This window comes from Hypomesus nipponensis, chromosome 18 (assembly GCF_054491055.1).
Source record: "Hypomesus nipponensis isolate SF chromosome 18, ASM5449105v1, whole genome shotgun sequence".
NCBI lineage: Eukaryota > Metazoa > Chordata > Actinopteri > Osmeriformes > Osmeridae > Hypomesus > Hypomesus nipponensis.
In genome coordinates, this window is record NC_140378.1 from 4,632,375 (window position 1) to 4,647,996 (window position 15,622).

At 42.8% G+C, this 15,622-nt stretch overlaps 1 protein-coding gene across 1 annotated transcript; it reads left to right on the forward strand.

Moving 5' to 3' along the window:
• Window positions 1–4,593: 4,593 nt before the first annotated feature.
• On the forward strand, window positions 4,594–13,483 carry LOC146251617 (solute carrier family 26 member 6-like). The gene is made up of 19 exons (XM_084680358.1): window positions 4,594–4,727; window positions 5,620–5,759; window positions 6,198–6,308; window positions 6,562–6,737; window positions 6,846–7,010; window positions 7,307–7,459; window positions 8,946–9,028; window positions 9,619–9,766; window positions 10,546–10,659; window positions 10,758–10,835; window positions 10,976–11,071; window positions 11,210–11,316; window positions 11,410–11,479; window positions 11,608–11,700; window positions 11,777–11,887; window positions 11,965–12,258; window positions 12,658–12,712; window positions 13,123–13,277; window positions 13,387–13,483. The coding sequence occupies exons 1-19, from the start codon at window positions 4,594–4,596 to the stop codon at window positions 13,411–13,413; spliced, it is 2,310 nt and encodes a 769-aa protein (XP_084536484.1). The 3' UTR covers window positions 13,414–13,483.
• Window positions 13,484–15,622: the final 2,139 nt, after the last annotated feature.

Sequence of the window (15,622 nt, forward strand, 5' to 3'; positions counted from 1 at the left end):
CTATGGGTTATATCTGAGCAAGAATGGTAAAAGTAAGGTGAAATTAAATATGCATTTAATAACATTGCAAATTAATTAAATCAATTACAAGGTAAACATGATACAAAGCAACGGTTTTAAATCTTACCTACGCTACCATGATTGGAGACCCAGAGAGTTGGAGGAACGAGGAGGACAAGCCAGAGCTGAGGAGAAAGCCTCAGGAGATGAAGAATCCACAGAATATTGCTTCATAATTCCTTTTATACACAAGAACAACCACACCACATCTTGACCATTACTTATCAACACATGACTACTAATGTGACAGTAAGTAACAACGTAACACAGTGAGGTGTGAGTCCCATCAAGCAGAGACTCTGTCTCCATATTTTAAAATGAGAGGTGGGGACAGGGTGACACACAGCCTTACAAGCTCTATAAATTATGATGATGTCCAACCATCAATGTGCTTTGTAGGTGAGATGAAGGATTTTTAATTAGATTCTGTATTCACAGGGAGGCAGTTGAGAGAAGCTATTAATGGAAGAAATATGATCTCTCTTCCTAGTTAGATTGACATGTTTAGCAAAATATTAGCCTAATCGTTTATACTGGTCTATCTTATTATAAGGCCTAGGCTATAAATCAGTTATTCTACTTAGTCCATAGATGTAAAGTGAAGAAAACTTAAGGCCAACTCTAAATGATCTGGAAGGCTAGTTAGAAGGCCTATCTAGTAATAGATAGAATAGGCTGCTACTTTCATATGGTCTTTTCCCGCCATCCCAGTGTTTCTAGTAATAGCACCAGTATATTATCCACTGCCTGTCTTGTCCTTCTGAAGGTGTTAAATTAAATAGGCTGAACATCAACATGTAACATCAACAATAGCCTCGACATTCCAAACGAATTAGCTTTCAAATACGTATGCCTAGGCTACTTGGACCGTGTCCTGGCGATAAATATAGAACATTATGTTACATGTTTTGCCAGGATAACTGGGCTAGACAATTGAATGTTCATGTTGTTCCGGTGTGTTTATTACTTTGACTGGGTACAACAACGCGACCAGTCAACCGACTATAAAATGTTCGGGCTACTACTAAAGTGATCTTCTGACAATGCCTTTGCTTCGTGTTAAAAGCTTCAAAATGACGAACTGGCAAAAACTTTATAACTATAAATGTACTCTAAAATGTACTTAAAAGTATGGCGACAATATACCCCGAAACGCTGTCATGACGCGCGACATGCACCTATCTCTAACAAATGACCATTTCACAGTCTCTCGCTCGCTTGAAATACAAAATCCCCGATTTCCGGGAGATTGTATAGCATTTGCTATCGAACGCCGATTGTGCCAAAACGTCTAAACTCTCATTTGTGTACAGACGTCAAAAACGGACGTGTACAGACGTCAAAAATTGATGTCTGTACACAAACGAGATTTTACACGTTTTGGCACAGTTGGCGTTCGATACTTACATGCCGTTGCCGCCACATCGCCGCCAGTCTCTCGTTTGCAGTCCCATTCACTTCCATTCAAAAAATCCACATGGTCTGGCGGCGACGTATGGTTAGGCTGCTCCTTCTCCTGGTAAGCCTAGGAATGTCCTTTTCCGCTCGCCATAGTCCTCCTGGTCAGAGAACACTGCTTCACCGTCGATGAAAACACTTTTGGTTTACTCAGACTAATGTAGACAAAACAAATGTCCTGCACGTACAACTCTTAACTGCCGTACAATATTTGGGCCAACTACAAGTTAAAGTCTCCAAACATGACTAATTCTTTGACGAGCAGCAAAACTGAGCTCCCTCGTCTAACCCATTCTTAAGGATTTCTGGGATACCTCCTCCAACTGGAAAACTAGTATTGTTATAACAAATGTTTATTTTAACTTCTTCCAAACGTGTGTGTATTGTGAACACTGTCTCCTTGTAACGCTAATTCTAAGTATTGGAGATGGTATCGGGGGCCTTTGGCGTTGCATTAATACACAGTCCATGTTAGGACAGAGTAAAGTGTAATTTAGTGATTCCCTAGGGCTAAATAAAACAGGTAATTCCTGAAACCCTGAAAGCTAGTTACTCAGAGACTAGGAGAGATGTCTGGAGGGTCCAAACTAAGGCCAATGAACTCTTTATATGCTTCTAAACCAGGTAACCAGTCTTTGCTAATTCTATATTTGACTCAACCGTAACACGAACATTTCCTTTATCATTATTCTGAGAAGCTTTAGTAGCTTCAGTGGTTAGGGGAAAGGGATAGATACCGGAAAACTCACAGTTTCACAGTTGTCTACAGACCATGACCTTGAACTGATGATCAAGTCAATTTGTATTATATTTATATATCTACCTTTCCATATAAAAAATAAGTTTGTGATGTAGCATACAAGAGGCAATACAAATGAATTGCCTAAGTTTAAATAAAGTAAATATTGCTATTTATTTTATCTTGTGTTGTATTTACTGTTACAAAGAACAATGTTCTGATGAACTAACCCAGAACAAATTCCCATTTAAAATGTCTCAGTTCTTTACATTACATATACAGTATATGCACTACACCTTGTAACATTTAAAATAACAATTACAAACTTAGGGATACCTATCCAATAGTGTCAATTTTATTTCTTTCACTTGTCAAAGTCTGGCTGAATAGGAGAAATGTACACATTTACATGTGTATATTTCACATTACACATTTGTGTGACTAACCTCAGAGTACTAGGTAAACCTGTCAACTATAACACCATATATCATTGTGATTGATGTGTGATTGGCTGCAGCAATTCCTGGGTTCTTGCTGCTGCTGCTGCTGTAAAACCTCTAAATGAATCCTTGTTTTGCATGTTAGAATTTTTTTGTTGTAATCTTACATCTGAATGGGGTCTCCATCTTGAAAAAATTATTAAATCGAATTATGTAACTCAAGCCAATATTAAGTAAGGGAGGGAGAAATCCCAGAATACAAAATGGTGGATTACTTTATCATCCCCATATTGTTTCCAACAAACTTCATTACAGAAGTGACAAGAAACGGGTAATCATTTTCTAACAAAATCCTCCCTTGGTGGTCTTCTAATCTATGGAATTGGCATGCACTGTATTTTCCCACTCCTCCTTGACAGACCTTGGTCGCTCTCTTTTTAAAATACAGAAACCAAAGTCAATACAATACCATATAACATTGGAAGACCCTGATGGTGAAAGACATATCCACAAACATCTGAAACATAAATAAAACTACACTTTAACCTAAAACGTAATCTGTCAAATTAACCATAGGATGTGGGCCATTTAGTTCAGTTGTTTCAACTGGGAAGATTAATGTCATGTCAAAAAGATGCATGTCTAACCAGTAACATCCTTATTGTCACATTTCCAACTTTCAATGCTTTACAATGATCTTGCACATCTTTGATTACAACAAATAGTACTGCCTTGTTTAGACTTCATAAACAAACCATGCTCCATTTTATTCAATTGAAAGGATATACAGTACACTATGTGCTGAGATCCCTTCCATCCCTGTTGACTGAAAATGAAACTTTTCTAAGTATTTAATTCTACAGCAAAACCCTCGAAGCAACATCTAAACCAACAACAAACGCTAAAACATTTCTAAGTATTTAAATCTAAAGCAAACATCTCAAAGCAACTTCTAAACTAATAACCCACAGACCACTGAAAGTACTTCATTCTAAACCGGAACAAAATGTTCTGTACACCAAATATTTTACCTCAGTAAACGATACATCTCTCAAAGATATGTAGGTAGGTATTTAGATTGTGATCAATGGATGTGTAATTGAGAGGTTAAACATATTGTCTTGAAGGTTTGGAGAAGGTGCATCAACAATTGGTGTCTGTGTTTTTGGAAGTACATAAAAAACTAGAGTAAAAACGCAACGGTTTTCATCACAAGTCTTTGTTGTCTCTGAACTTTGGATCAGTTTTGCTGAGGTAGTTTACGTATGTCTAAACTTGCCCTGAGCTGTCTGTCCAATTCAGCAGTTCCATATTATAATGTTCCATATTGCATGACAATTACTTTCAGCAATTGCTGGAGGACAAATAAGTTATTTTCAAGGTGCCATACAGGTAATTCAAGAAAGAAAAGTATTACTGTACTGTTCTCTGTCCACAGTTTTTCCTTTGTTTGTTCCGTTTGTTTCTACTTGTGTCTTAATTTTGACCTCACTTTTTTCAATTATTTCATTATTATTATTATTATTATTATTCATACATATGTAATTATTAATTTCATTTTTACATGTAAGTATATGTGTATGTAGGCACCAATGTATAAATGTGTGTGTGCTGAGTCATGCTGGAGTTTTCCCAAGGTCAATAATCAAGTTATCACACAAAAACATATACTCACAATTGTATGGGGAGGCGGGGTGTATAAATGTGTGTGTGTCTTCCCTCATAAGAACAGGGGAGGGACCGTCACACCTGTTCATTCACTGTTCTCAGACAACCAACCTGGACAAACACCTGTGAAAGAGAGAAGCTTCTTAACAGATCTGTTCATTTTCATTGCAGCAATCTTTCTTGTAGTTATAGATAGATAAAGTCAAGGAGAACCAGGACAGATTGACCATGGTGGCGCAGGGGACTAAAGAGTTTTACGTGGAGAGAGACGTTCTGGATGAACCTTGTCTGGACGAGAGAGCCCGGAAGAGGACACACTCCAACAAACCCCCCCTGCGCCAACAATTGAAAGATTCTTTGAGGTAAGAGAGGGACTTTTCTTACGAGCGGAAGTAGAGGTGCTGAATGTGTAATGTCTCCCACATCAGAGCGTGAGGTCTAGACAATGCAACATCACAAAAATGATATTATTATCTCATTCAATTTGAATGTCTACATAGGTTTAGGCTACCTCCAACAAGGAACATTTTGTAAGTTAAATTGAATGAGTAGCGAGACTGAGTTGACATAAAGGACACATTTCAATTGATGTTGGATTGTGCTGTCTATTATATTATGCAATTCATCAAACGATAGGGATGGGACGAGAAAGGAAAGAAGATGAGAGAGGAAGTTAGGAAGTGAGATCATGAATGAGAGAAAGAAGGAGAGAAATGTCCAAACCGGGTATGGTTTAGTCGAGGCAGGGCCGGCCCTGAGTCGAGACCATGTTTTTAAGTTGGTATGTTTACAGTACCCTGGATCACAGCCTGTGAAGCCCTCTCTGGTTTAATGGGACCCTGGCAGCCTCTGTGGATCAGGAGAGTACTGGCTTGCATCCCAGCCTAGCGCAGACATTCGATTTTCTGATCACCTAACAATGATGCCAGGACAGGATGTGTGTACTTGAAATTAATTAAGTGTGGAGGGACTATAGAAATAAATGTTCACTTCTCAAAAAGAGGTGTTGTGCACCGCTTACATTACGACTAGTGTTTCTGTCACATCTCCACATCCTGCCCTTCTCTCCACTCCTCTCTTATTTTCTCCTCTCGCATTCTCTCCTCCCTCATTCTCTCCTCTCTCATTCTCTCCTCTCTCATTCTCTCCTCCCTCATTCTCTCCTCTCTCATTCTCTCCTCCCTCATTCTCTCCTCTCTCATTCTCTTCCTCACCCTCTTCTTCCTTCCACCACCCCTTACCACCTGGTGTCAGATGTTCAGTGCCCAGGTTGAAGAGCATTTTCCTGAGCTATATACCCATCCTGGCCTGGCTCCCCCAATACGCCATCAGGGAGAACCTCATGGGAGACATCATCTCGGGCATCAGTGTGGGCATCATGCACCTTCCTCAGGGTCCGTCTGTACACACACACACACACACACATACACACACACAAACAATTATTTACTGGACAACTTTATTACGTAAATGTCAACCCGCAAAACGCCACATGAATTGAAGCACACACATTCCTGCAGTTGCCAATGAAAGGATATAGTGAGAGTTGGGTGTGTTGCATTGGAGACAACTTTATGGCAGTTTCAGTTGCTATATGATGACTAGCTTCACCGAGAAAGTACAATCAGCAGTGGAAAACAAAGTATAGCTAATACAGTCAAGCTGAGCTGGTACCATGCAGTGGAAAAGCGCCATAAGAGATCGACTTAATCTGAATCAAATTACATATGAAATTCATTGGTACAGTCCTCTTACATCATTTAATTGAGTGATCTAGTTGTTAAAAATGTGTTAAACTGTCCATGGAGTAATACAATGTATTTCTCTTCAAGGTATGGCCTACGCGCTTCTGGCATCCCTTCCTCCTGTGACTGGCCTGTACTCGTCCTTCTACCCTGTTCTGGTTTACATTATATTTGGCACCTCCAGACATGTGTCCATAGGTAAGAGAGAACGAGTTGGAGGGTGGGGGAGAAAAAGTGAAGGGTGGGACATGGGGACTGAGGAAGGTTACACCACCCTCACTCAATAAATACCACCCACCGTGCCCCTGAATTGATCTTCTTTAACATTCTGGTCAGAGGACCCTGGACTTCACCCTGAAAAGGGCAAGTGATGGTTGAAGCCATGCTGACACTTAAAATGTATTGTATGCTAATGCACAAATGTATCCTTATGTGTGTGTTTATACCCAAGGTACATTTTCGGTGGTTAGTGTTATGGTTGGCAGTGTGACAGAAAGGTTGGCAGTAAACAGTAAGTTCATGACTTACAATGGGACCAATGGAACTGCAGTGGTAGATACAGCGATGCAGTTAGCCTACAGAGTACAGGTGGCATCCTCTCTCAGTCTGCTGGTGGGAATCTTCCAGGTGTGTTTTCATCAAAGCTCATTTTATATCTATTTACTGGCCCAAACAAAACACCGAATACTACATACAGCAAATTGGCCATTTCTCTTTCTCCCAATCCTCCCCCAGATTCTCCTAGCCTTGGTGAGGTTTGATTTTTTGGCAACATATCTCTCGGTGCCTCTGGTTGGTGGCTACACAACTGCTGCAGCCATCCAAGTGGTCCTTGCACAGCTCAAATACATATTTGGAGTTGAACAACCTAAGTTTAATGGACCGCTCTCTCAAGTTTATGTGAGTATGCATACACATACATGCACATTTGGTGGACACAAACTCACGCCACTAACATTTCACTTGTCTCTCTGTCATTTGAAGTAAGCTTGTACTTTGCAGTATGTACTCTTGGTAGGAAACAGTCAGGTGAACTTGTGTTTTGTCTTTGACCTGAAAGCTGATGCTCAAATGTTTTTTATCTGTCTTAGCTCAGCCTTCAATACGATTCAAGTGCATTTGAGTGTGTCAGTCCTGTCGTCGGTGATGCTGTTTCAAACGTCTCTTCTTCTCCGTCTTCCTCCCATTTTCCCCAGACCTTTGTGAATATCTGCTCACTGCTCCCCAAGACTAATATAGGAACTCTTGTGACCAGCCTGGTGACAGCGCCCATTCTCATTGTGGTCAAGGAACTCAATGACTACTATAGCAAAAAGTTGCCTCTTCCCATTCCTATAGAACTTATAGTGGTAAGTCCATAAGTACCTTTCCGTTTTTCCACACCATACACGCATTATTAAGTAGACCCAGCATCAAAGCTGGTTAAAGATGGCACGTTATCACTTTTATGTGACAAGTGCTTACTGACGCATTGATGCGTGCAAAACCGAGATGTGGTCAGCACTTTGCCGTTTGGATTGATTCATGTTTGCAAAAAAAAAAATTCTATGAATTTGACTGTGTTGCATCAGTGGATTTTTGAAGGGAGGGATGTTTTGCAATATTTGGGGTTGTATCATTTCAAACTCTAGCCAAAATTGTTAGTTTTACCAAACGTACCTACCCTTCCTTTAACACGGGTATACCCTAGTTATTTCTCGCAGATGTGAGACTGTATGAAGTTGAAATGTTCTGATGTGTGGTTTGCGTTGGCGAAAACTCAATAGGCCTATAAATGGCACAGCTTTTTATGACAAGTTGACTCAAAAGAATGCGGAAAAGTACAACAGGCCACCAGTCTCCACATCTCCGGAGTCAAAGAGCAAACGTGATTGGCCGAAGGGGCCGTACTTTACAGCCAACCGATTTGCGTTTGAAATAAGAAAACCAAGATCGGGAAATGAGTTGTTCTTGCCGCACGGCATAGTGGGCACCAAGAGGGGCGTCGTTACATGGGCCCCTCCAGCATGTTTCCCATCCGTGACTACTAAACGCCACCCCAGAACAATGTCAGTGAGGCAGTGAGGAAGCTGCCTCTGCCGTCTTGGGCCAGGGGCTTGTGTTCTTAGGGGAGACCCCCTTCTTTCGGGATGGTTGGTAGACCCAGACCTCCCCAGGTGAGACAGCGCAACCTCAACAGTGGTTGTCGTACCCCCGCTTCTGCCTGACCCCGGCCTCGGTCTGACACTGTCGAGCGTAGTGGTGGGCAGTGTCGGTCCGTGCAATAGGTGACATAGGCAGCCGCCTAGGGCGGCATGAAGAGGGGGATGGCAATTCCCTAAGGGCATCCAATTCAATCAACCTTCCCGCTGTCCTTGAGTTTCAAACGCGCTACCAGCAGAGAGCGCCAAACGCGGCACGTCATGAGTCGGTGTTGTGGTTGGCGCCCTCTGCTGGCCTAAAAAAAATGTGTGCACTGGGTAATATGGACTTTGGTAATTTTGGGCCGTTGACTTGGTGGAGGGGGGGGGGGGGGGGGGGGCGCCAGGGGTAAACCTTGCCTAGGGCACCAAATGTGCTAGGACCGGCACTGGTGGTGCGCCATGGCCAGGCGCAGCGTTCTTTGCGACGCTCGGTGATTGAGTACCCACTGGAGGGCGTTCTGTTCCCGTTGTCTGTCTGTTGCTGCACACGCAGAGCAAAGGATTCTCTTGGATCTACTGATTTGGGGAACAATAAGGAGCTTTAGGAAACACTTGGCCCAATTAATGTTTGACATCCCCTTATCTTGAGCAACATAGGTATTTGAAGCATATTGTGTAGAGATAGTGACACACAGACTTTCCTTTCCAACAGGTCATTGGAGCAACAATTATATCATATTACACCCATCTTAAGGAGAACTTTCATATTAGTGTTGTGGGACTGATACCCAGCGGGTAAGTTCAAGTGTGTTTGTGTCTTTGTAGTTATGTGTTCAGTGGATCCAAAGTGATTGATACAGTATCAGGTTCTGGCCTTATCCTGCTGTACTGTGCTGCACACACAGGCCTGAGTCAGGATGATCTCTAAGGAACTAGACAGTAGGAGGGCACAGGGATTCTTTATTCTGGAGAAAGATAGAAACAGATCAGACTAGGAAGAGGTGTACTGTGTGTGTGTGTGTGTGTGTTCTAGTGTGTGTGTGATCTAGTGTGTGTCAGTATACTGTAGGTCTTTCGACCACTAAAGCCACCACCTGGTGTAAAACAACAGATGAAAAGGAACTATAAGACGCCTGTCAGTGCATGCATACTTGTTCTGTATCAGTGGTATCATGATATCCTTTAACAGCACGTTGCTGTGATGTGTATATGTGTAAACACAAAGTGTCGAGAAGTGACAATGATGAGGTCATAGTCATGACCATCCTGATCTACCTTTCACCCACGTAACATATATTCTCCTGGACCACTCCACCCTGCCCATCTCTCCTGTCTCCCAACCCCCTTCTCCCATCCTTGTTCTCCTTTCTCTTTTCCCCCACCAGGATGAATGCCCCTGGGGTCCCTGACTTGAGTCTCTTCCCAGACTTAATAGGCGATGCGTTTGCCATAGCTGTCGTGGGCTACGCCGTTGTCATTTCCTTGGGCAAAACGTTTGGCGTCAAACATGGCTACAAGGTCGACAGTAACCAGGTGAGCCTTCAACGCAAACACAGTCACACAGGTGCATGCACACACTTTCGAGAGAGAGAAAGACAGGTGGAGAGAGAGAGAGAGAGAGGTAGAGAGAGAATGAGCCAGAGCAGAGTCCCTATTTCGGTCTACACACGCCTGCATGGACGTTTGCACTCACATACACAAAACACACAAATACTGTACATCTGCAGAGTTGTACAGTACCACGACTAAGTGTGATTGCTGCATTGTAACCTGGGTACAGGTCCAGCACAGCCAGACTCATCCAGCCTTTATGTCAGACCGTGTCTAGCATGTACCATCACACTTAGTCACACTGTCACTGTGGGGTGGCATCCTACCACTCCTGGATATGCGCTGACACATACAGACTGACTTGCTCTCTCTTCAGTAACACTCGCTCACTTCTAAACACACACACACAGACTCTCTCCCTGACAGAGTTGTGTTCGAATGGAAAGAAAAAGGGATGGAACAGTCTGTAGCTGTTGACATAGTTGGTAACTTGTCTGTGTTAATGTTTAGTCGCAACTTCATGTTTGACTGCTTCATGTAACATGTTCTGAATATGAACACGAGACTTGCTGTGTATTAGAACACGTTGCCATTTAGGGGAACGTTTTTTTTAAAATTCACATTCCTACTAAAATGATTACAAACCATGTTTGGGTGAACAAAATGTTTGAATGGGCCTTCCTCTCTGGCCATACCTCACGTGCTGTCGTGCGGTTCCACATGTGCAGTGTTCACCTCCCCTCTTCTCCCGCCCTCCGTAGGAGCTGCTGTCTCTGGGTCTCAGTAACTCAGTCGGGGGGTTCTTCCAGTGCTACCCCATCTCCTGCTCCATGGCCCGCAGTCTGGTCCAGGAGACCACCGGAGGAAAGACACAGGCAAGACACACACTTGGAGACGCAGCCACTTTTACAAACAATCCGTCGATGAGGGCTCACACAGATTCTCGGCTAACGTGTCGCTTGGGTTTTGACAGGTTGCTGGGATATTCTCGTGTGCTTTTTTGCTGATTATCATTTTGAAAATAGGCTCACTGTTTGAGAAACTGCCCAAGGTAACTCTCAAGCACCCCGACCCCCTGTAACCCCCCCCCCCCCCCCCGCAAACATTTTCTCTTCTCCTATTAGTGCCTACGACACACAAATGCTGTCTCACCTTTCACTATTAACTGTCTGTGTGTCCTCTGTCCAATAGGCTGTCCTGTCCGTCATTGTGTTTGTAAACCTAAAGCACATGTTTGAGCAGTTCGGAGACATACCACTTCTGTGGAGACGTAACAAGATTGATCTGGTAAGATGCAGTCATTGCAGGCTACTTGCACCTGTAGAAGGTCTACATTGAAGGAGTAGATAGAAATAGTATACACCAGGACACTGTTAAGTCACTGCTTAATAAACGCCTAATAGACTCTCTGTGCTTCTCCCGTAGATGGTGTGGGTGGTAACTCTGGTGTGCACCATTCTACTAAACCTGGATTTGGGGCTGATTGCCTCCATCGTCTTTGCCCTGCTCACTGTCATCTTCAGGAGCCAACTGTGAGTCTGGACCAGCCACCCTCTGTGTGTCAACACAGTGCTGTTGTGTCTGCTCAAGTCCTCAGTGTTTGCTCCTTCTTTCTGCTCTCCCAGGCCGAGGTACTCTGTCCTGGGACACGTCCCTGGGACAGAGCTGTACCTGGACATGGACACCTATGAGGAAGTGAGAGAGACACACACTCACAGACCCCTATGTTGTCACTGTCAAGTTTATACCATTACACCGGGAAAAGGAATCAATGTGTCAATACTTAGAATGACCCACAGCCGATTTCCCGTTTATTCTTGCAGGCTAAAAAGATACCTGGCATCACCATCTTTCAATCATCCACTGCCCTCTACTATGCTAATGAAGAATTCTACAAGACAGCCCTGGAAGAGAAGGTGTGTGCAAAGTGACTCCTTTCATTCTTGTACTCTCTCCGGTGTCCTCTGACAGCAGTGTTGTCTTGTTTTACAGAGCGGGATTGACGTCAAGAAGATGCTGACCATGAAGAGGCAGCAGGAAGCAGTGACGGAGCGTGAGAAAAAGAAAGAGGAAAAGAAACAAATGAAAATGGCCAAGAAACTGGTGAGGCCCACACACGACACTGAACACCGTTACAGAGGATCTGTGTCCGTGTAAAACCTCCCTTTGTTCTTTTAAAGGGCTTGAAGGACATGTCCAGTGGCAAAGAACAGCCTGACAACATGCAAACAGACCAGGGGAATGGAATACCCCTGTCCATTATCGAGGTACCCTTCAACGGGCAGGACAACTGGGCTTTCAGTAGAGACAGCACTGTCTCCGACACTGGGACCACCGTGGACATGAACCAGACGACCATCCCTGCAGTAGAGGGAGATGGAGAGGATTGGCGGAGACTGGACACACACACCATCATACTGGACTTCTCCACATCCAACTTTGCAGACACTGTCACAGTGAAGACACTGAAAAACGTATGTGGGGTGGTTGTGTGTGGTTGGTTGAGAGGCATTAAGTACGAGTCACATCCTTGAGAAGGGAGGTGCATATGTAATCTGATTGGCTTGACAAAGAGCATGTGACAAATATAAAATTAGATATAAAGGGAAAGAGCAAGTAAGAGAGAGGGTAGGCCCAACACCTATTTGAGACTATTTTGGTTGGTTTTTGTTCTTAGGTCACATTGTCTTGTCACATTCATAGATGTTGTTGCGCTGAAGGCATACAAAGATTCTGCATGCTTAGAATAGGCTTGATCATTTAGAATCGTGATGAAATCAAGTAAGGAAATTAGAAGAGAGAGGAAAAAGTAGCCAAGAGGCAAACATTATAAAATATTTTTTTCCCCCAACTCCTTTTTCTTCTTCCAATAGATATTAAAGGATTTTGGAGAGCTTGGCGTTGACATAAATATAGCAGGTTGCCAAGGTGAGACATCATCCCACAAAACCAGAAAGTATCTGACTCATTCTGAAAGGTAGAGCCAGAGTCACTAACTAAAGCTGTAAACTGGGTCAAGGTCATGTCTCTGCTGGCCTACGTAGATAGCACCATTTTGTACAGAGACCAGCGCTGGTCCAAACCTTTTTAAGCTACACACACGTATTTAACACTTAAGGCTTTAAAACATGTTACCTATATATATATTTAAGCAATAAGCCCCAAGAGGCCGTGGTTTACGCTGATTTTAGAACAGGTAAGGGGAGTTGTTAGGCACGACGCGAAGCGTCTATTTTTCAATTGTTTTTCTATTTCACACATACACAGGAGGAGGACTGCAGAGACTTGGTCTGTTATTGATGTGTGTATGAGCTAACCTCGTTTCCTAATATTTTCAGTTTGCGTAGTGGAGCAGTTGGAAACTGCAGGCTTGTTTTCCGAGTCCATCCCCAAGAGTCTCCTCTTCCCCACCATTCACGACGCTGTGTTACACAGCCTCAGACTGAGGGGGGGGACAGCCTTGCACAACTACGAGAACCACGAGTGTCCACTGGTGGGTATTCATACACAGTAATTGTTTATTATACATGTACATGTGGACTAATAATGGTTTTTCAAATTAGTGACACTTACAAGTTTCTAAATGATCCCCATTTGTCTAGGATATGATCAATGGAACCAAGATGTGACCAGTAGGAGTCAGCAGGTTGTGGAAACTCCACTTTCCTCATCTCATGTTGCTGGTTTCCTGCTTCCCATTGGTTGTCCTCTCAGCCACCCCTCTTGCCCCCCCCCCCCCCCTCTTGTAAGGAGCACTGTGACAGAGTGGTCAGTTGCCATAGAGATAAACAGAGCCATACTGCATAAGAAACAGTCTTTTTATGATGAGGTAATAATGAGGTATCACACAAGTCTCTGCAGTCCTCCTGTGTATGTGTGAAATACAGAGAGAGAGGGAGGGGAAGCACAAGAGAGAATGTAGCACTAGACGACTAGAAATCTATATTTATAGCAAGGGAGGAAGTGTAGAGAGGGAGTGAGAGGTTGACTGTGAGGACAAAACTGTGACTGTTTATGGAAGGCATTTGCAAAATGTTTTTCATTGTTATTCAGCCTATCGATGAAGATTTATTTTTGTGTGTAACAACCTTTTGACAGATGCATTTTAATCTTTATGTAAAGAACAAATTAAAAAACTTTCTATTTACTTACCAAAAATGATCTTGAGCATAGCAATCTTTTAAGTTATCTAATAGGGGTGGAAAACCCTTGGTACCTCACAATTCGATTCAAATCGATAATTGGGGTCACTATTCAATTAAAAATCGATTAACATTTTTTTTTATTCACGATTTTTTTTATTCACACTTTTTTGGATTCATGATTTTTTTATTCACAATTTTTAATCAAATTTCGATTCAAGATATGCTTACATTTGATTCCAGTTTGCTGTTTAGTTTTGTTTCAATTTGACTGTGATAGGCAATCCCAAAGCATCAAAACCTTGAAATGTATTGTTTTTCTTGCAGTTTAGTAAACTGCAAATCTTTGACATTTGTGAATTGATAAGAATCGCTAAAAGACTGAATCTTGATTCAAATGCGAATATTGATTTGATCATTCGATTTTTCCCCCCACCCCTATATTATCTAGTAAGTTATCTGTTACAAACATGCGTTACTGTATGTGCATTCACCGCTGAATGGGTTATGCAAGTTGATGCATGTCAATATATTCTGTGGATTGGGAGTTAAATCTGTGGGGTTTGAGTCAAATAAAAAAACTTGATATGTACCAATGTCCATGGTCTTTTATTGCTTCACTCCTTGGTACCAATGATCCCTCTGAGATCAAATCGTCTTCTCCTTCTGTTGCCCTCCACCACTAGATCCCTCTCCCTCTGAATCAACTCGTCATCCGCCCAATATTAACACTGATTTACAGGCTCAACGACATCAACAGGACACTTAAGTTAGTTCAAATACATCTGGAAGTGGTGGAGTGGTCGTTTTTCTTGTTGTTGCATTCAATGGAAGTTCTGTTTGCTTTGTACGATGCAATGAAGGAGAGTCCATGTTGAGACACAGAACACAATACAGTAGGATCTCTTCCTGGCTCACAACACGCACGCACCACAACTACACTCACACCTGCACTCTCACGCACACGTCCGCAACACATGCATGTCCCCACGCACGCACACACACACACACACACACACTCGGCAGTAAAGAGTGCCCGTCATTCAGATGACTTCAGTGTTTATCACGGTCTGATCAGTTGCGCTCCTTCAGCATCAGGAGGTTGCTGGCTTGGAACAGATGCAGTCAAGTTTGGTCAGAGAGACACAGAGGAAGATCAGAGGACAAGACAACTACAGCCATACTCCACACCACATCACATTCACGAGACAAGACAGAGCGTGCTGACACAGAAAGGATGGCCAGGGCCGGAGATGCGAGAGGTAGAGTTGAAAGAGAAAGCAGGGGGAATGTAAGCTGATACTGACAGTAGGTCTGAGGCTCTTGTCCCGTCTCTGGTCCAGAGGTCAGGGGCTTGTCTGTGTGCGTGTCTGTGTACATGTGCATGTGTGTGACTTTCATTTCCTCCTTCAACTGCTCCCATCACCTCCTTGGTCAAGCCAAGACACTGTTACACTTCAAAACGTTAGGGGTCACTTGGAAATATCCTTGTTTTTGGAAATATCCTTGGAAAAGCACATTTTTTGTCCTTAAAAATAGCAAATTGATCAGAAATACAATGGTTATGTTGTTAATGTTATTATTAATTGTAGCTGGAAACTGCTAATTTGAAGGAATATCTACATATTAACACATACAGAGGCCTGTATTCCAATCTGGCACGTTGAGTTGGCTCGTCCAAGTTCCTTTTAAAAGG